General features: G+C 47.5%; 1 protein-coding gene across 1 annotated transcript in view; it reads left to right on the top strand.

Moving 5' to 3' along the window:
- Nucleotides 1–21,600, top strand: part of LOC149311503 (SH3 and multiple ankyrin repeat domains protein 3-like) — a 425,035-nt gene that overhangs the window by 283,459 nt on the left and 119,976 nt on the right. The window contains exon 15 of the mRNA XM_089526562.1: nt 17,117–17,192. Within this exon, the coding sequence (XP_089382688.1) occupies nt 17,117–17,192 (76 nt within the window). The remainder of the gene's footprint in view (nt 1–17,116; nt 17,193–21,600) is intronic.

Genomic DNA, 21,600 nt, shown 5'->3' with positions numbered 1-21,600 from the left:
CTACAAAAGGATGGAGGGCTGAATCAACCTTGGAGCCCTGGGATTTGAACTCACAACCTTGTGGCTGCAGGACCAGCTTTTAACTTCTGCGCCACCAAGGCTCCCAGGGATGCAGCTAGGAGCTGTTTGCCCTTAGCCAGGATAGATGCCCACCTGAAAAAAGTACTTGCACCAATGTAACTGGTCTCATGCCATCCTAAGCCACCAGCTTCAAGACCATTGCAAGTTTTGCTTTTTAAAAAAAGAAGTAATGATTTAAAAATGAAATCTGAAGTGAGTGCCTTGCATTTTCCATTCTCCCTGTACAACTGAATCCATCATTCTCTGTCAAGCAAAGTAAATTCAAGCCCACCTTGCTCTGTTAAATACAAGTTCTGTGCCTGGGATGATGTTGATGTCCTAGCCATGCGCATGTTCTCTATGGAAGAGGCTGGACATTTGTATGTGCTGCAGCATGTCTGCATTCAGTTCATAGTCACAGCGATGGGGTTTCACCAGGGTACTATTGAGCATGGCTCTTGGCAAAGCACAATCCATCTAGCTTTGCAAAAAATAATAATGGCACTCCTTCATTTGAGATGTGATGCTGGAGAAGAGTGGCACAGTGGTTAAATGCCTGTACTGCAGCCATTCACTCAAAACCACAAGGTTGCGAGTTCAAGACCAGCAAAAGGGCCCAAGCTCGACTCAGGCTTGCATCCTTCCGAGGAGGGAGCTAAAATGAGTACCCAGACTGTTGGGGGCAAATTAGCTTACTTGCAAATTAGCTTACTTGCTGTTCACCGCTATGATCTTTGGAATAGCGGTATATAAATAAAACAAATTATTATTATTATTATTCTGCGGATACCGTGGATGGCTAAAAAGACAAGCAAATGGGTACAAGAGAAAAATGGATCCGAACTTTCCCTAGATGCCAGCCACAGCTGCTGGAGAAACATCAGGAATAAACTCTTCTAGAACATGGCCTCATAGCCCGAAAAACCCACAAAAACTACTTTTGAACTCTATTTGCAGCCGTTGAAGTAGGCTGAGGACAAAGGGGGAAAGCTGGAGGAGAGACCAGGTCATTTTAAAGGCACCTGAAAATGAGGGACCACCCAGAATTAATGGGAGCTGATCAGGGCAGTTGGAGGGTATGGGATACCTCCATATCTCTCTGTTTCTGTCCACAATGGTAACCAGAAGTGATGCAGCTTCTCTTCCTGTTGCCATTTTGGCAGGAAAACAGAGTGAAAAGAAGGGGTGTGTGTGTGGGGGGGGGGGGGGAGGTTTTATGTTTGTGCCTAAAAATGTCACTGAAACAAATTTAGAAAAACCTTTTGGGGCTTTAGTGGGCTTGGGACACTGTTAAGGGCTTCCAAGCTTAGGACCCACCCTTTCCCCACCTCTGATCCAGAGCCGCCTTGTCCAGCAGCCCCTCTTCACTGACCACCCCCTTCTCCTGGGTCCCATCCATCCATCCATCCATCCGCCAGGCCCTATCTCTCCTTGTCCCCCAAATCTACTTGACAGATCCATTAAGCACCAGCTTAGCAGCAGCTATATTTAGAAGTCAGGGGGAGAATGAGCCTTCTGGCTGCGGACAGCCCATAAATCCAGCTCTCCTTGTCACATACACACACACACACACACAAACTCTGTTCTGTTTCTATTCTCTTATCGGGAATGAGATCAAATGAGAAACAAGTGCCTGGGCAAACCAGAAAAGGGATCGATGAGCTGAACCAGGAAGGAGAGAAGAGGGCAGGAGACAGGAAAGGCGGTGCGGAAACCCCAAGCCCTTCCGTCCTCGTTGCCGATTCTGGTGGACCCCTTGGGGTACTCTTGGGGGCTCCGCTCTACCCAGATAAAGTTTTCCATCTAATGGAGGATGCAGTCCAAGGATGGACAACTGTGGGAGGCCAAGGGGCTGCGCCATATGCAGCACATGGGTATGTTTCATGTCAGAGTCATGGAGCTGTTGAGTGGGAAAAAACCCAGGGGCCATATAAAATCATATAAGCATAGAGTTGGAAGAGATCCCAAGGGCCATCTAGTCCAACCCCATTCTGCCATGCAGGAATTCACAATCAAAACATCCCTGACCGATGACCATTCAGCCTCTGCTTAAAGACCTTCAAAAAAGAAGACTCCACAGCTCTCCATTGTCAAACAGCCCTTACTGTCAAGAAGTTCCTCCTAATGTTGAGGTGGAATCTCTTTTCCTGGAGCTTGCATCCATTGCTCTATTAAACAGGGCTGTTATGTCATGTAGTCCAACCATCTTCAGCCAGTGCCAGCATTTACATCTAAGACACCTTAATGGGTGACCAGGAGCGACCTTTAAAGCTCACCAGGAGATCTGTCATAGAAATGTTGGAAGTGGCCTCATGGGCCACTGGTCCAACTGGTTGCCCTGCAGGAATCTGCTGCTAAAGTGACCGCCACAGGGAGACCCCCACACTCTGTCTTGAAGGTCTCCAACAACGGAGAGCCCACCAACCTCCTAAGTGCAGTAAAATGCCCTCTTGAATCTAAAGAGCTGGAGAAAGAATCAGATTGGCAGGAGTTTACAGCTTCAGATAATGGCAGCCTCTCTAAATCTGCAGAATTGGGGCGGGGGGCTGAAGAAGTTAAGGGGGTCCTCTCCTCAGCAGGACTTGGCAGGCAGACACCAGGGATGCACTGCCCATGCTTTGAAATTGAGTGAAGAGATAAGGAGAGGCTTCGTAAGTCCCAGCAGCTGTCAAATAGGAGATGCTGGCTCATTAAGCGCCTGGTGTCATGAGACGGCTGCCTATAAATCTCCCCAGAGCTTTTGTTGCTTGCAGCCGTTCTATCTCTGTGACTGACAGTCCTCTCCTCTCCCCATTGCCATGATCTTGACCTTTAAACTTGCCATGACTTGCCTCAGTGTCTTCCCGTTCCTCGGCCTGTTATCCCTACTGCTAGCTTGACATAATGACACCTGGACCAGCTGAAGGCCTTCCACCAACTAAAGACCTTCCTCCTCTTCCTCCCTTCATTTTGCTGGATTACCCAAGGCTGACTTGGACTGGATTGACTACCCTACAGTTCTTTTCCCTACAGTCACCCATCTCTTTGGTCGCTTGCTGACTGTGGCACAGGAAAATACGAAGCCCGTTCCGGTGTCACATTCTTCCTCTCTTCTACTCTCTTATAATTTTGAATCCATTGCGGCTCATGTACTAACTTCTGGAGAAGCAGCCGTAAACAAGCTCCCTCCATCTTCTACATGTTGATAGCCCTTCAGATATTTTAAGAAGGCTCTGTCACATCACATTTCTATATAATGACACTAATGCTAGAAATGTTGACAGGAATGGGATGCTAAGGGCATGTCCACATTACTGAGCATATACATTCGCTTGTTGAACTCTACTGTGTCAATTTAGCAAAATAGGTGGGCAGGCATCCTGTTAGGTGTTTGCGTCTTCATAAACTGACTCATGATTGTGGAAAGGTGACTTGTGATGTTACGCAGCATTTGCATTCTCAGGAGGAGAGCAGAAACATTGCTACATCTCTGGGACCATTGTGCAAATGAAGCCAGCAGCATGGCCATTGCACAGTGGGCCATGTGCAGTGTGTCCCAATCTGTACAATCTGTCCCAATGTACAACATGTTCATGTGCAATATGTTCTGATGTCCAGTGTATCCCAGTGCGTAACATGGCCTAATACTCCGTGGTCCCAATGCACAATGGGATGCATTGCGCACTGGGACGCATTGCACAGTGGAAGCCCCTATTGTGTAGTGGGACATCTATCAGTAGCGTAGCTCTGACATCCCAAAGTTATACATGGTAGCCTCTGATGCAGGATCTTGGCCATGGCATTTTGCCCAGGATCACTGGAGGTCTCCAGCAATAAGATTTGCAGGAGAAAAATGTTTTGGAGCAAATGGTTCCTAAGCAGCCCCACTCCATCTATCTAGACCTGGCCTGCAACTAGCTTTCTGTTCTTTCTTAGTGGAGCTTTTGCTTTGATATGTTGTGATGGCAGAACAGAAATGGAGAAGTCAAGAGTTTCTGCATAGAATCATAGAATTGGAAGGAGCCTCCAGAGGCCATCAAGGCAAGATCTCCAACTAGAGCATCCCCAGCAGAAGGTCCTGCTTTTTTGGAGACATTCAGAGAAGGAGACCCCACCATCTCTCTGGGCAAGTGGTTCCAAAGGAGGGCGACTAAAATGGTGAAGGGTCTGGAAACCATGCCCTATGAGGAACGACTTAGGGAGCTGGGGATGTTTAGCCTGGAGAAAAGAAGGTTAAGAGGTGATATGATAGCTCTGTTTAAATATTTGAAGGGATGTCATATTGAGGAGGGAGCAAGCTTGTTTTCTGCTGCTCCAGAGAACAGGACCCACAACAATGAATGCAAGCTCCAGGAAAAGAGATTCCACCTGAACATTAGGAGGAACTTCCTGACAGTAAGGGCTGTTCGACAGAGGAACACACTCCTTCCTCAGAGATTGTGGTGGAGTCTCCTTCTTTGGAGGTCTTCAAACGGAGGCTGGATGGCCATCTGTTGGGGATGCTTTGATTTGGATTTCCTGCATGGCAGAAGAAGGGGGTTGGACTAGATGGCCCTTGTGGTCTCTTCCAACTCATTCTGATCCCGCACAGCCCTGCTTCAGTTCTTAGGTTTTCGTCAGCGAAAGTAGCACCTTGGCAGGCAGCTCACCCGCGCTGAGCCTTCTGGAGCCCCTACAGAAGAAGGGGAGGGTGGCGTTGAATACCAACGGGGCATGTGTGTGACAAGGGTGTGCATTGGTGTGTGTGTGGAGGTAGAAAAGCCAGAATGCTGTGGGTGTCTTATGCACACCTTAAGTTCTCCCATGGAAGCAACGGGACATTTGCATCCAGTGTGGAACGGCTGTAGTAAGTTCAAGGTTGTGAGGATGGAGTTACATATGTGCTGTCATTGCTCATAGGTGCGTGTTGTGCGTGATTACGCATTACACAGTTTGAACATGGAAGTACAAATTGTGGTGTAGGTGAAAATGTGTATTTGGTCATGTGTTCATTTGTGCCGCTTTGCATTTGGCTAACCAGGTGGCATGATGCATTCGCCACATAGTTCTGTGAACGTAAATGTATGTTTCATATCTTTCAGGTCAGATCTCACCCAAATAGGTGAATAAAGCCTCTGTTTATCTACCTGGTTCAGGGGTGGTCTGCTGCGGATGTGATGGGGGCTGTTTCTCATTCCCCCTTCCCCAACAGCGTTCCCAACACAACTGGAAATGATAACTCTTCCAGTTTCAAAGTTGAGTGGTTTGTTTGTTTGTTTATTGCCTATTGTTCTGCCTTTTTTCAAGGTTTGGGAGTATTTGGGGAGCTTGTGAAAGCAAAGGTGCCTAATGTTTGAACCATTTTAAGGGGTACAAAATCACCATTTAAAAAAAATACTGTGGGGCCTGAGAGCTTCAAGGGTCATGCTTGGGGGCCCCAAGGGCCACCTTTCCTACCTGTTGTTGAGAAAGATGGTTGCTACGTATGGAGCAAGGAACATAGAATGGAGAGCATAATGGGAGGTGTGTGCATGTGTGAATGCATGGTTTGGGTCATGTGAAAGAGGGGTCTGTGGGCCGAGTGTGGGACTGTGTCTTTGTGACATGTGAGAAGCATGTACATACAGGCAAGCTAATAAATAAATAAATAAATAACAAAGTCCTATTTTTATTTCTTTTATATACATATATTTTATTAATACTTGACAAAATTATATGCTCTCAGTTCTCATTTCATTATTCTTGTGACATATATAAAATATAATGTAAACATTATCAAAACGTATTAAGTCGTTTCAACAATATTTGTCCTCATATTCGAAAATGAACCAAATTAACGTCCTCGGCTTTCCTGACATTAAGACCCTTATGCTCCTAACCAAATATTGTACTTCGTCATTTTTGTCCTTTATATTCTATAAACTATAAAGATTCCTTCAATTCTGACTCTGTTATAAACCTTTATAAACCTTTAACCCTTTGCTACTGCCATCTCTTTTTGCAAAATCCTAGGAAGGGAAAGCATGCTTGCTCTGTTTTTCCCCAATATCCTCGTTGTCCAGCCAAGCGGTCAGTCTGTCCTTCATCTCTTGCAAGTCAGAAAGTTTCATAAGCCAGTCCTATTTTTCAATCAAAACAAACACTTGCCAAAGTACAACAAACAAGACGCACATCTGTGATTTCTGAATGTCTCTCTATTGCACTCATGCATACATTTCACACGCTGTGCGCACGCACACACACACACACACACACAAATGGACACACTGCAGATGTGGCTTTTGGGCACTTGGTGCCATTTGGGGAAATACAACTGAGCATCAGACTGATGCATGGCTCCCACTGAGTCCTTATTTACAGATGAATAAAATTTATTATGGTCAGTGACCAATATATTGACAGATGTAGCTTTCCCCAACTTGTTCATAAAACTGCAGGCATCTCTCCTTAAGGGGTCCTTGAGACCTCCGTTCTCATTGGTTGAACTGCTGTGACCTCATGGAATTTCAGCAAGCATTGATCATTGTTTATTTGTTTATTGGTTGGATTTATATCCTGCCTTTCTCCCAAAATGGGATTCAAGACGGCACACAATTCATGTGTTTTGAAGCACATGGTGGGGCTTCCAAACTCTGGGAGTAGATAGTGGAAGAAAGTGGCTTCAGTCTTGCTTTTTGTTGTTCCTAAAATGGTTCCATCCTCTGCAACAAGGTGGATTCTCACCTGGTTTGCTCATTTTGTGGTCGGTTTGTGGCTGTTTCATTTCTTGCTGCCCTATCCGTGCAACATTGCAAAGCAGTGGCAGCCTAGGAGCCACACTCCTCAACAGCTCTAACATTGAACTCTGGGGGCTTGTTTTTCTTCTTAGAAAGCAAACTTGGGGGCTGGTTAGTTGGCAAAACAGAGAAGCACTGAAAAGCATGATCTTCACAGGCCAGGGAGGGGGCAGGAATGGACTTTGTGTAGCTCTCTCCTTCATTGCGTCTTCATCTGATATCTGGGATTCCTGCCCCCCAACTACAAAGATCCTCTTTGCTCCAACATGATGTTGTTGTTAATTGCTGCCACATTGACTTTGACTTATGGAAACCCTATGAATGAGCGACCCCCAAGTCACTGGGTTACTAGCAACCCTTCCCATGTCCAGCAGATTCACTGCCCCAACATTTGTGTGTGTGAGGGCCTTTGCATACTGTGCATTAGGAACCCACATGTTACAGCGGTTTGAGCGTTGGGTTACAGTTCCGGAGACCAGGGTTCAAGTACCCACTTGGCCATGTAAACCTTCTGGGTCACTTTGGGAAAGGCACACTCTCTCAGCCTCTGAGGAAGGCAAAGGAAAAACCCCTCTGAACCAACCTTGCTAAGAACCCCCCCGATAGGGTTGCCATTGGTCAGAAATGACTTGAAGGAACACAACAACAGTGTGCAGTCAAGTCACCAACCAAGTGATGGCAACCCCATGAATTTCTCATTGGGTTTTCCTAGGCAATGAATCCTTAGAGGTGGTTGGCCAATTCCTTTCTGTAGCCTCCAGCGCCTGGTATTCATTTGTGGTCTCTCATCCAAGTACTAACTGGGGCTGACTCTGTTTAGCTTCTAAGATCAGATGGGATCCAGTGCCCTTAGAGGGAAATGGAGCAGGATGCATTGTTAGGTTTCACTGCCAACTTCGTGGGAGATGAACCTATATGGGGACTAGGTGGTCTTAAAATTTGGACTGAAAGCCAGTGCAGATCCTCAGCCCGTCTGATCCATGAGCCACTGGCTGGCCTGGTTGCCTTCTCTCCTCCTGCCACCATCCCGTGCCCAGAGCATTCTGATATTGGCATTCTCTGAAGATGCCAGCCACAGATGTTGGCGAAACGTCAGGAATAAACTCTTCTAGAACATGGCCACAGAGCATGAAAAAGTCACAAAAAACAATCCTGATATTGCTTAGTGCTCAGAAGATCAGATGGAGTATGTTTGGGCCTGTTTGCATACCATTCACTACTGTCACGAATCATCTAAAGTAGCAGCAGTCTGAATATGGCACCTTTGAGCTGGGTTGGCTTCTTCCACCTGCCACCCACCCCAAGAGCTTTGCAGGGTGGGTGAACTTGGGGAGAAGAAAGAGGCTGGGTGCACTTCCAAGGGCTTGATCCCTGTCAGCATCCCTTCCTTCTGCTTTGCTTTGCTGCCATCCCTACTTTTTCTTCCCTGTGATCCTGCTGACAAATCAGAGCCTCCCTCTCTCTCCCTCTCTGCTTTCACAGCAGCCGGCCGTCTTAAGGCTGTGAGCTCCTCCTGCTGGCCTGGCTCCTTTTCTTCCCTTCAGGAAATCAGGGATGGCAGGAGGCTTTTATGTCCACTGGACATACCTGGGATAGTTGCTGGACTATGGACTACACACACACACACACACACACACACACACACACACACACACCTGGACTATGGACTATATATACACCTGGTCAAATTGCCGGACTGTGCTTGATGACAGTGATGCAAGGGTCAGTCCCAAGTTGCCCCCCTTCGGTACCTGAACCGGTTGCAATTCCAGGCCCAAACCTGACCCACAGTGCTAGTCTAAGATGAGGTTTACTGATGCTAAATGGAAGCAGCAGCTGGTTTACAGCTGAGGGAAGCATCCTAGTATCAATGAGGCTGATGGGACCTTCAGAGCTATCAATCACACCATCATTTAATAGACAAAGCTGTTCCAGGAATACAATGTTGTCACAAGGAACTGGGGGAAAGCAAGAGGGAACATGCAGCATTTAGACGCACATGAGAAAAGCACCAAGGTGTTGGGTGAATCTGCCAAGGGCAGATAGCATTACATTCTAGCTGGCATAACTGTGGCTGAAATATTATTTCCCCTTGCAGGGGTTGGCAGGAGTGAGCTCCTAAGCAACTGCACCCGTCCCTCCACATTCGCTGGGGTTGGGGGCACAGGACCCCCATGAAGGTAGAAAAAACACAAATAACAAAAACACCTCTCCAGGAATCTCTAGGTCCTCCAGGGAACTCTGTGGTCAACATCTGCCAGACATTGACCATAGAGTTGCACCGGAGGAGCTACAAATGTCAAGTGGAGAGTTCCCTCTAGGAATCTCTAAGTCCTTCAATGTGACCTTTGGTTCAAGTGCCTAGAGGGAACATATTAATAAAATCCATTAATAATCAACTTTTCAAAAGTCAAAGCCGCAGATGTGGAGGGAGTAGTGTAACCCGAGGTATTCCAAAAAGAACAAGTGTTTACTGTCCTTTAAAAAATAACAGTGAGCTTTATTGCATTAAAACCAAACCCAGCAGGCAAACGGAGAGAAGCGTTTATCTTTCTGTGTCCGCAAGACGCAGAAGCACTTTCTTACTCTTACAGTTGTAAAAGCGTGGAAGAAGGTCATAAAAGTGTTCCTTTTTGCCAAGCTGTGTGGCAAAAGGGACATTTGTACCACGCCCTACAAACACAAACACACTTTTACGACTGAAAGAGAATGTAAGTGCTTCAGCATCATGTGGAGACAGAAGGATGAACGCAGTTCTCTCCGTTTGCTCGCTGGGTTTGTTTTTAATGCCATAAGGCTCATTGTCAGGTTCAGCTGACACGTTTCTCAAGTTGCAAGAGCTGTGTGTCACTGCAACAGGCATCTAAAAAGTGGGTGACGGCAGACATCAGGGGAGCTGTTTGTGCCCACCTCACGCTCTCCAAAATACCAACCTTTTCCATGAAAACCAGACTATGTTTCAGCATTCTGCATTATCTGCTCTTAAATTATGTCAGAATCTAATATTATGCTCTGCTTGGTCTTTCTTTAACCCTCCTGAAGCCTTCAGTTTGGGGAAGGCTGCGCATGAACAAATATCTTTATTAAAAAAGAAATGACCATACGAAACAATCTTTCCCATGCCAGTTCCAAAGCACAACACATATGCCATTGATTCCTTGGCTCAGGGCCGGTTTCTCCCACGGTGGCGGCGGCCGCAGCACCAAAGCCTGGCAAAAAAGCGGCCAAGCCTAGGAACCAGAGGAGTCGCCTGGAAGCCCTGAGGCCGTCTGTCTCTGCCCTGCCTAACAAGAGGTCCTTCTCGGGAGTAGGTAAACCATTGCCTCTGCTCCAAGTTGCATGGCACCGGGACTGAAAGAGGCAGAAGTGCATGTAGGGAATGGAGGAAACAACCGTCACATTGACTGTGGTGGCACCACAATGGATCCATGAGGATGTGCCATCTGCCGGTTGTGTCACGCTCCCAAAGGGCATTGCCCAGTCCTGCTGTATTCTCACATTAGACGGCTCCTTCACCACCTTCTGCTGCAAGATTTATGCCTCAGGTCCACTTGCTTCCACTGTCACTTGGAATGGTTTGTTTCACGGTTTGTTTGGAGTCACCTCTCACTGTTCCCCATCACCACCCTTCCCTTTCTCATCTCCCTAGGGCCTGATCTGCCCACTAGGGAATATTGTGACACAGAAACACTCACACCTTTGTCCTTCTAGCGGAGAGCATGCATGTCTGCACATGGAGCAAATGGCTTCTTTGGGTTTCGGGGGATGTTGAATTGCCTGTTGCACCCCTGTCTTTGGCTGCCCCTGAAAGGGGCCTTTCTTTGCACCAGTGGCCTGTCATTCCCGGCCAGCAGGCAACGTGGCGGGACTTGTGTGCATGCGCAGAGAGAAGGAAACGTCATCCTTTATTTATCAATAAATAATAGCATCATGGAGCGGGAAGAATCATAGACTCCTAGAAATCATGGAGCTGGAAAGGGACACCCCCCCTGCCCCCAGGGCCACGTAGTCCATTTTGGGTTCCCAAATCTCAGAGCCTGAAGCCTCTCCTCCAGCCCTCAAGGCAAAGGGGGAGGAATCTCAGGGCAAGTGAACTGTATGGAAAATAAGGCACATCTCTGTATTCTTGGCCCCCTGTTGCTGCAGTCTGCTTGCTGTTCAACACAGAAGGCTGAAAACTGTCCTTTGGTCAGACTACTTCTTTTCTACTCAGTATAAAGTTTGGAGAACTCAGTTTCCAACCAGACAAGCATTTTCTCATTTGTGTTAGTCCAGGGATGTAGCGGGGGGGGGGGGGGGGATCTTGGGGTCTGGACCCCCCCCCTTCCATTAGAAAAATGAATGGTGTGTGCTGCTGCGCCGCCGCACCCAAGCCCCATTATAATGGTGGCACTTAGTCTGGACCCCCCCCCCTTCCTAAAATCCTGGCTATGTCCCTGGTTAGTCTTGTTGTTTATTATATGAATTACTGTTCAAAGCCAGCTGTGGTTGATGCTTAATGTCTCATGTACTTGATGAGACCAACAGAAGGCATCTCTGTCTCAGGATTTTGGTCCTGAAGTCTTGAGGCCTGGGATGCTCCTGACTGGCCAACGCAGAATCTACTTCTGCCTTCCATGCGAGAAGCTATTGCATGTTCCTATGGGGAGCAGGGGGTAGAAATTGTAGGTGTCTATGGATTCCTAGTCTTCTGAATGGCATCCTTTCAGATGTTGAAAGATATCTTGCTGCCTCTTAGACTTCTCTAGGCTAAACACATTCAGCTCCCAAAGTCATTCCTCATAAGGCTTAGTTTACAGACTAAGGGATTCTGGCATTGGAAGTCCAAAACATGTGAAAGACTAAAGTTTGGAAACCAGTGCTGCAGAGCAATCTCTGGCCCTGTTTTAAGGCTTCTTCTGTGGCTATGCTTGGAAGAATAGCCCAGCTGCTTTGCAGGGACTGACTTCCTTGGCTGCCTATGATAGCAACAGGCGGTTTTGCCACGACGGAGCAAGGCTAACCCCGCTCTCAGACTCGGCTACTGTTGGCCTCCGTTTGGAACATCTGTTTGCTAAAGTGCTTCTGATGATTGAGATGAGGAACTAGGGCTCAGAGGGTCAGCAGGTTAAACGCTTCCTAAGCCTCTGAGCGGCTGCAGTGTCTCCAGTGCAGGGGAAGAGCCCCATCTGCTGGTGATGGGAGGCTTTGCGCCTTCTCCCTCTCTCTGGCCGCTTTCCTGGCAGCAGCGTTTTGGTGTTTGCAGAGTGATGCTACACCAGTAACAGCCTGAAAGATGGATGGATCCTCAGAAGTGCTCCCACCCTTGGAAACACCCCCGTCCAGGCCCTCTGTTTTCTAGTTGCAAGTCCAGACTTCCAAAGGGGAAATCCAAAGCTCTAAGAAGGATGTAGAAATGGTCCAAAGGTACCCACCAAGCGGTGCGAGAGTTACTTAAAAGGCACTAGTAAATTCAATGCCTTGATGGGTTACTATCTTTCCTTGTCATTATTGTGGCTGTTCTTGCATGGCTTTTCAGGGGTGGCCTGTCCCCATTTAATGCAGGTGGACATGGAAGAATGCAAATGTTGACTGATACAGGGATGCCCAAAGACTAGCAAAACACCCAGTTCAACTGAGAGCCTTTGTAGGGCATCTATTTTTACATTCCTGAACTGCTGCATTATCTGCAGGAGAGAATTTATGATAATTTGATAAATACAGTTAATCAACAATTTTAAAAACTATAGAATCATAGCATTGGAAGGGACCCCAAGGGCCAAAGTAACATACATGGGCCAAAACCATTGCCGCAAGTGCCTTCAGAACCCACAGGGAGAGGCAGCATCCTGTGGGGATTGTCAAGATTCCTGCACTGGCAAGGAGTGGAAAAGATGGCCTTTGGGTGCCTTCCAAGGCACAATTCTACACGTTTATGAATTGCACATGCTTCAAAACACTCCTCCATCATTCCTCTGTGGTGCAGAAGCAGCAGCTGTTCAAGCCCTGCTGTGCATCTTTCACCACTTTGCCTCTTAGGGATCAAACAGTGGCTTTCGACAGGATCGTCGCTCATCTTGAAAATGATTGATCCCTGTCTTGCAGGCTGCATTAATTTGTCCTTACAAGTTCAGGGATGAGGAGCAGAAAGAGAAGAAGAGAATGGAGAGGTCTGGCTTCCCTGCTGTCCCTTTGGGGCAGGGGTGGGCGGCTTTTGGAGGTGAAGGGGCTGCACAGACCTTGGCGGCCGGAGCCTCTTCCGCCTGATTCCGCCTGTTATAGTGTTCTGTGGACATAGAAGCCACCATGTGAAGGGTCTTCTGAGCTGGATGGGACCCCTTGAGACCAACGGTTTCCCCAAAATAAACCTCGCTGCTGCCGCCACCGGATGCATGGCCCTCTCCAGCCTCAGCAGCACATCAGGATTTTGCTGGGCAATTCCACAGATACTTTCCCTTGCCAACTTGGGAAAGAACTAGCCAAGCTAAAGGCCTGAGAAAAGGAGTCCAAGGAGCAGAATGCTTTAAAGAAAAGCTTTATTCTAACTTAAAGAAGTTCTGGTGGAAAAGGATATTATTACATGAAGGACCAATTTGTACTTCAGGCACAAACAGAAAATATAAGTTACAGAGTACAGTCATTTCAGCCAAACCTATACAACAAATCAAAATCTAACACCACTGACTAATACATGTTCCTAATATTATTTACAGCTCAGATGGGATTTGTAGTCCTTGGTGTTTCTGGATAACTTGGGGCCTGGACTCCATTGTCCAGCTCCACCATCTTCCTCATGGTCTGCCTCAGGAGAGCTTGAGGCCATCTCCAGCCAACAGGCAGGCAGGCAGACCCCAAAAGACAGACCCCCAAAAGGCAGACCCACACAGATTCCAAAAGACAGATCCACACAGGCAGACCCCAAAAGACAGACCCCCAAAAGGCAGACCCACACAGGCAGACCCCCAAAAGGCTGACCCCCAAAAGGCAGATCCACACAGATTCCAAAAGACAGATCCACACAGGCAGACACCAAAAGACAGACCTGGAAAGACAGACCCCCAAAGGCAGACCCACACAGGCAGACCCACAAAGACAGACCCCCAAAAGGCAGATCCACACAGATTCCAAAAGGCAGACCCACAAAGACAGACCCCAAAAGGCAGACACCCCAAAGCCTCGTGTTGCATCCAGGCTCTTAAAAGCCTCTCTTAGAAGTATCTCAAAGGTGTGCGCTTCTGCCCAACTTCCCATCTCATTGGACAGTTGCCATCCCATCACTTGTAACCCTCATTAAAATGTGCCTTCCCCGTCATTTGACCCTTCGTTATCTTGGACGAAAACTCTGATTAGAGGAGGGACTCTCATTTATCAGACCCCCCCCCCCCCAATTCAAGAAAGAAATGTTTTACATCACACTGCCCTGGAGAGTACATTCATCCCATTTGGGGGAAGGTGGTCCTAGGAGGGGCTTTTGTTTTCAACAGGAAATAATCCCAAGGCTAACACCTGAGACCACCAGATGCGAGACACGGCCACAAATCCTCTCTCCTCCCTGAACAGTTCTGCCCCTTTCTACCTTTCCGTGAGGATGGTGCAGCTGCCTCCTTTGCCTCAGATGCTGGACAGCTGGAGGAGAGGGATTTTAAGAAGCTTTTCTCACCGGTCCTTCATCCCTCTAAGCTTCGCGGGAGTCAGGAGATGAAAAATTAAAGCCCTTGGGGAGTCCAGAGGAGGAGCAAAGGGCATTTGGAGAGGGAGTCCTCTTGCATCTTCCTCCTCCTCCTCCTCCATCACCACCATCCTCTCCTTTTCTGAGATCTGCAAGGAGACTTTTGGAAGGCATTCATTGACCTGAATGTATTGACCCTTCTCCTGACGCCAGAAGTGCAGGCAAGACTCCCTGTCCTCACAGAAACACACCAAGAAGATCTCAGAGACCAGAAATGGAAGCAGAAAGGACCACGAAACAGAGAAAATGACCTGATTAAGTCAAAATAAACAAGCCCTGCGTTTTGAGAATATATGCTCCTTACTTGTGTGGGCTGCTCTGTTGGAGGTTTGGCCTTTGAAGGCTTTATTGGTGAATAATACAGCATTTATCACCTATGTTCTCTTGTGTCAAGACACACAGAGTGTCCCAGGAGTGAACTCATTCAATTGCTTATCTGCTTCTGTTGTATTTTTGAAATACAAATGACTTCATTTTCAAATAGATCCCCATGTTAGTCTATTTCAGCATCAAATGGAAAGCTGGTTTCCAAATGCAGGAAACTAGCATCAACTTTGAGAGTATCTGGTTTCTTTTGTTGACTCATGATTTAAAAGAGATGACGACAGGGCCATCCAGTCCAACCCTCTGTATGCAGGAAGACACAGGCCAAGCCTTCCCCATGACAGACGGCCATCCAGCCTCGGTGTAAAGACCTCCAAGGAGGGAGACTCCACCACTAAAATCTCCAAGGGAGCATCTTTCACTGACCAACGTCTCTTACAGCCAGGTAGTTCCTCCGAATGTTGAGCTGGAATCTCTTTTGCTGGAGCTTGCATCCATTGTTCTGTGTCCTGTTCTCTGGAGCAGCAGAAGACAAGCTGGCTCCCTTCTCAAAGTGACAACCTTTCCAATATTTAAACACAGGTATCATGTCTCCTCTCTTCTCCAGGCTAAACATACCACCTACATGAAGGCTCTCACAGCCGGTGTCCATAGTTTTCTGTGGGGCTTTTTTTTTTTTTTTTTTTTGGGGGGGGGCTGAAAGAATTAATTCCTGACTTTTTGCCTGCAGCTGTGGCTGGCATCTTCAGAGGATGATGGCATGGAAGGTATATATACCCCACACACTTCCATGCCACCAACATCTGAAGATGCTAGCCACAGTTGCAAGCGAAACATCAGGAATAAATTCTTCCAGAACGTAGTCACATAGCTCTCCCCCCCAAAAAAAACCCCACAGAAAAAAATACCCAGCTCCTTCAGCCGTTCCTCATAGGATTTGTTGGTTTCCAGACCATCCACCATTTTGGTGGCCTTCTTCTGGACACCCTTCAGCTTGTCAACATCCTTCTTGAATTGTGATGCCCAGAAAGGAAAACAGGATTCCAGGTATTCCAGTATTTCAACATGAGCTTTCATGGACATCAGTGAGCGCATATCCATGAAACCTCATGCTGGAATAAACCAGTTCGTCTCACTGGAGCTTGATGATGATGATGATGATGATGATGATGATGATGAACTGTATTTACACTCCATCTCTTTCCCAGGTGTTTACTGTTCTGTATTTTACAGAATGGGTCCTTCATCAAGCTGCCTTTTGTGTATTACACTGTGTTTTAAGATCTCCTTCTTTTAAAAATAGTTTCCCTGTAATTGAAAATATATGGGTTTGGGCTGACTTTGCGCAGCCTGTGAGCACTTGCTGGAGAAGCTCCATTATTAACTTCCAGATGACCACTTACCAGATTATAGAATTACAGTTTCAAGGCTTGGAAAGGACCCCAAGGGCCATCTAGCTGACTCCCTGCCATGCAGGAATCCTTTTGTCTGGCTGTGTAATCCTCCAGAGACCACCATGGACAGTCCTCCCATCCCTGGTCAACAGCACCTGCTCTGATGCCCCTGGTCCCCATTGACCGTTGTCCATGGGACAGGATTGGTGCTAGTTCCAGGGGCATTTGGCAAAATGTGGGTACAGTCTGTGTCTTTGGGGTGAGGAGGGTGAGGAGGATTGCCCTTTTCACCATATGCTCAGTCTGTTTATCACTGCACACCACACATACCAGTAGATTCACTTCTGGGGGTTCAGTGGTAACAGTGGCACGCATGTCGGAGTAGTGGGACCTTGGGAGGTGGGTGCATGGCATCCTTTGCACACTTCTGGGATCCACCCACATCTTATCACCACCTAAAGTTGGTTGGGGGAACAGGAGGGATGGGTTTTTTTTGGGGGGGGGGCTTAAGGGCACAGCTGTGGCCTATGGAGGAGGAGGGAAAATAGGCAGTGAGAGGAGGAAGAGAAGGAAAAAAGGAGGAGGAAGAGGGAGAAGCAGAGAAAGAGGAGGAGGAGGAAGAGGAGAAGGAAGAAAAAGAGACAAACAAGGAGACAGAAGGAAGAGGAAGAGAAAAAGAAAAAGGGAGATAGTGAGGAAGAACAGGGGAGGAGTGAGGGGGAGATGATGGTGATGATGATGATGGTGATTGTGATTGTGATTGTGAAGAGGGTGGGATGGAAACTCCACGAAGGATCTGCGAAAGGCGACAGGAGTTGCGTGGCTTGTAATGGTCTTCCCTGCAAGCGCGCAGACCCCTTCCCAGTCTCTGAGAAACCTCTGCTCTTTCCTTACAGAAACCAGAGAAGACAGGACCAAGAGACTCTTCCGGCATTACACTGTGGGCTCCTATGACAACTTCACTTCTCACAGGTGAGCTCTGGCTTCTGGCTTCATCCTCCAAGTGTGCGAGGGCTTCCCCCAACTTTGACTCCCCCCCCCCTCAGGGAAAGGGCATTTGGGGAGGCTGTGGGTGGGTGGCTTTGGGAAGTCGGTTCCTCCAAATGCGGATGCTCCCATGCGTCTGTGTCAGAGGTGGGGATCTTCCGTTCCTTGTTGAATTTACTGAGAAAGAGAGCGTGTGCAGGTTTGCTCAAAGGAAGGTGTACTTTCAAAGTGCTGCCAGTAAAGCAGAGTGTGAATCCTTTAGCAGTGCTACAGCTTGACCCAGTCTTTGTCTCTTCAAATTTCCTTTAAAGTGCCTAATACAGGCCAGGAGAAAATGAATACAGGATGAGGCAAAAGTCTCTTGACATCAACCAATATTGAACATCCATTGAAAGGGTTGGGATAACATATATATGCATTACTTAATACATGGGGAGCCATATTTGTATCTGGTGTTTTCGATGCACACTTCTTTAATGGAAGAGAACATGTCTCCTATCACGTATGTACATTAACACACAACATACATTAACAAATACATCTAACTGTTCACTTCTGAGGAAGAAAACTGCCTATGAAAGCTTTTTTCACTCACTCTCAAAGATCCCTTTGCATCTAACTGTGAAGTGACTTTTGCCTCACTCTCTCTATGTGTGTGGATGTGTTTGTGTCCCAGGGAAGTGAAGACAGAGTGTGTGGTGTCTAAAGGAAGGGAGCATTTTGTCTAGAGACTCAGGTTGGAGATGGAGAGGTCAATGTTATGGAATGGCTCTGGCTCTTGGGATCTAGTCCAGATGAGATGCAATGGGCAGAAGACCATTTCTGCATTGCCTCTTGCTTGTGTGCATGACAAGACCCTTCAGAGTGTCTCTGTGCGGAAAGAGGGGAGCGGAAAGATGTGGGGCAAGTAAAGAAGCACACTTGGGGAGTCTTAAATTTCAGTCTTAAATTTGGGAGTTCACTGGTCAGATCTGAGGTCTCGTTTGTTGTTCTGTGCCATTAAGTCAGCTTTAATTTTGCAAACATACAGACTTCTACAAGAGCCCTGGACATCTGCAGCCCAGCTCAGGTCTTACAAAGTCAGCTGGGCAGCAGCTGTGGCTTCTGTGATGGAGTCCATGCTCCCTCTTTTCCTCCCGCCCTCCACTTTCCCCAGCCAGAATGGTCATGTTTCCAATGAGTCCTGTCCTCCCAGGATGCATCCAGCACTTGGTATCCCCAGCTTAGTCCTTTTGGTTTCCCTCTAACATCACTATTCTCCAGCCAATATCCTTTTGCAATCAGATGGTATTATGGGGAGGGGAGCACAGATCCTCCCCCCTCCCCAGTTTTCATGGCAAAGACCCAAGTGGGCTTCCAGATGCTGGGTCCAGCCGGAAGGGAGGCTTTTGCTGAGCCGGAAGGTGGGAAAGCACTCCCAGCAGTGAGAATTGTCTCCCGTAAAAGCACCAAGCCACCTTTGTTTCCCTGTAATGGAGCCACTTGGGATGGGGCTAAAGGTGCCTCAAAAGTGCATTAAAATAGCAGAGAACTGAGAGGGTGTTTTCTCCACAGTCGGCTCTCACTTCCTTTTAGAGAGCGCCCAAATGGGAAGATCAATAGCTTGATGGCATTGTTTGAGGCTTCAAAGTGCTGGAGGAAAATGGCCATTCTGGAGGACAACAAAAACACTGTGGAAGGAGCCATTCCTGAGCGGTTATCTGGGGGCTCAGCCGGAGCAGAAGCCCCTCGGTTGCCGCTAGGGCTCCTCTGGGTCCAGCGTTTCTGGTTGCTCATCCCCAGCCGTATGGGGCACTCCAGCCAGGCTGCACTTTGGCCACTCAGCTGGCAGAGACTGGCAGTGAGGAAGGGCCACCTGGTTCCTGTAAAGGTAAATCTGGCAAAGGTCCATCTCAAGCCACCATCACCACAAAAATAATTATATTTTTCTAGGTATGATTTCAAAAGAGGGATGAGATTTCCAAAGGATGTCACTATTTCGGATTTTGTTATTCCAGATAAGGGGTTCTTGCATTGATTTCCCACACAAACAAAGTTGTTCACAATTCACCAGCAGAGATTCCTATTAATTGGAGAGGCGGGGTATAAATACATTATTATTATTATTATTGAGCAGGAAATCCCAGAAGTTCAAGCAAGGTTCAGGAAAGGAAGAGGCACTAAGGACCACATTGCAAACATACAGTGGATAATGGAGCATTTCAAGGCATTTCAGAAGGAAATCAGCATTGCTTTATAGATTACAGTAAATCCTTGCACACAGTTGTGTTCATGGCCCTGGTTCTGTACCAGTCTCCTTTTTCTTTTGGTTCTCATCTCTCCTTTACTGCTTGAAGTGTTTCTTCTATTGATGTATTTGGATTATTTATCCCCAGTGGGTAGAAGTGGGGTTGTTATAAATACCTGTTTGATGAGTAGACCACAGAAAGCCGGAATGGCTCGGATTGGGAGGTCTGTGGGTGACACAGAACATAACTCAGCTGTGTCCATAGAAGTTAGGTTTTGGAACCATATTTATACCTTAAAACTAGGCCAGGTGATGGGCTGTCTGGTCAGGTAACAAAGGCTGAATGTCTTTACCTACAAGCTTTAATTTTAGGCAGGGTACAGACTGCCAAAAATAGGTGCCTCCTTGGTGCCTCTCTCTGCTGCGCAGCTGCGCCGCAGCATACAAATTGTGCTGCGCAGCTGTGCAGCAAAGAAGGAGCTCCCCCAAGCGGCTCCTGTTTGCGGCACCGCAAAGCACCAAAGACGGCGCGGTTACATCGCAGCTGCGCAGTGCCGTTTAGAGGCGGCACAGCTGCGAGGTAATAGTTGTGCGCGCCGTATGTATGGCACTGCACAACTGCAGTGCATGCATGACGTGCTAGGGTTGCGGGGTGTGTGCACACACCATCCCGAGGCAACCCTAGCATGTTGTGGATGCACCACAAAGGGCCTATCTGGACAGGGCCTCAGTTTGACAAAAACCATTGATTGGATCAGGATATCCCTGGGATGAATGGAGAGGGATGTTTGTCTGCAGACACAACGTGGTGTAGGCAGAGAAGTTTGCTTGCTGCTTGGGTGCGAGAAGATCCTCCGTCTCAAGTCATTAGAGGAAATGCAGATTACTTGGGGGAAGGAAGGAGCACTCAGTTAGACCCGATGGTCTTGTTTACCCCAAAGTATGGATGTACACATGCCTTATTCTTTTCCTCCAGGGAACTTGACCTAGTGTTCTCCTGAAAGGTCCTCAGTCTCTCAAAAACATGCTCCATGCAATGTGGGATAAGAAGATACGAGGACCCCAAAATACAGCGCAGGGTATGCAGGGGGGTGCTAAAAAAACAGACATTCCTTTTTGCTTTGCTGTCTTCTCTCCGCACACCGGCTAACACACTGCTTGGGCCCTGACTATTTGAAAGACCACATCTTTCACAGCTATAGAAGCCAACCTGAGTTTCCACATCTTTGGTGGAGGGCATTCTCTTGGTCCCATCACCATCAGAGGCACCTTTGGTGAAACACAAGAGGGAGAGGGTCTTCTCAGAGGCAGCTTCCAAACTGTGGAACTCCCTGCCATAGGAGGTCCCATTGGATTTCCCCCAGTCCACCACTTTTGACAAAGTCCTCCATGATATTCTTGCAAACAAGCTATTAGGATAGACAATACAACTGTTCTGTGGGTTAGTAATTGCTTGACCGGCTGAACCCAAAGGGTGCTCAGCAATGGCTCCTCTTCTTCATCCTGGGGAGAAGGACCAGTGGGGTGCCACAGGGTTGCTAAAAAAACAACTACATGAGTCCCAGAGCAAATGAAGCCTGAACTGGCCCTAGAAGCCAAGATGGCTGGATTGAGATGGCCATATATCATGAGAAGACATGACTCACTTGAGAAGACAGCCATGCTTGGTAAGGTAGAAGACAGCAAAAAAGAGGTAGACCTCATTCCATTGTGAGCCGTCTTAGATCCCTTTTTGGGAGAAAGGTGGCATAGAAATAAAATAATTAAAATTCCAGATGGATGGACTCCGCCCGGACCAGATGGACCATAGGATCATAGAATCATAGAGTTGAAGAGACTCCAAGGGCCATCCATTCAACCCCATTCTGCCATGCAGGAACTCCCAATCAAAGCATCCCCAACCGATGGCGATCCAGCTTCTGTTTAAAGACCTCCAAGGAAGGAGACTCCACTACACTCCGAGAAAGGAGTGCGTTCCACTGTCAAACAGCCCTTTCTGTCAGGAAGTTCCTCCTAATGTTTAGGAGGAATCTCTTTTCCTGGAGCTTCCATCCATTGTTCCGTGTTCTAGTCTCTGTAGCAGCAGAAAACAAGCTTGTTCCAATGTGACATCCCTTCCAATATTTAAACAGGGCTATCATATCACCTCCTAACCTTGTCTTCTCC

The sequence above is a fragment of the Sceloporus occidentalis genome, unplaced genomic scaffold (genome assembly GCF_023333645.1).
Source record: "Sceloporus occidentalis isolate IW3139 unplaced genomic scaffold, rSceOcc1.0.p SCAF_5, whole genome shotgun sequence".
Classification (NCBI taxonomy): domain Eukaryota; kingdom Metazoa; phylum Chordata; class Lepidosauria; order Squamata; family Phrynosomatidae; genus Sceloporus; species Sceloporus occidentalis.
This window is presented reverse-complemented; position numbering and strand designations above follow the sequence as displayed.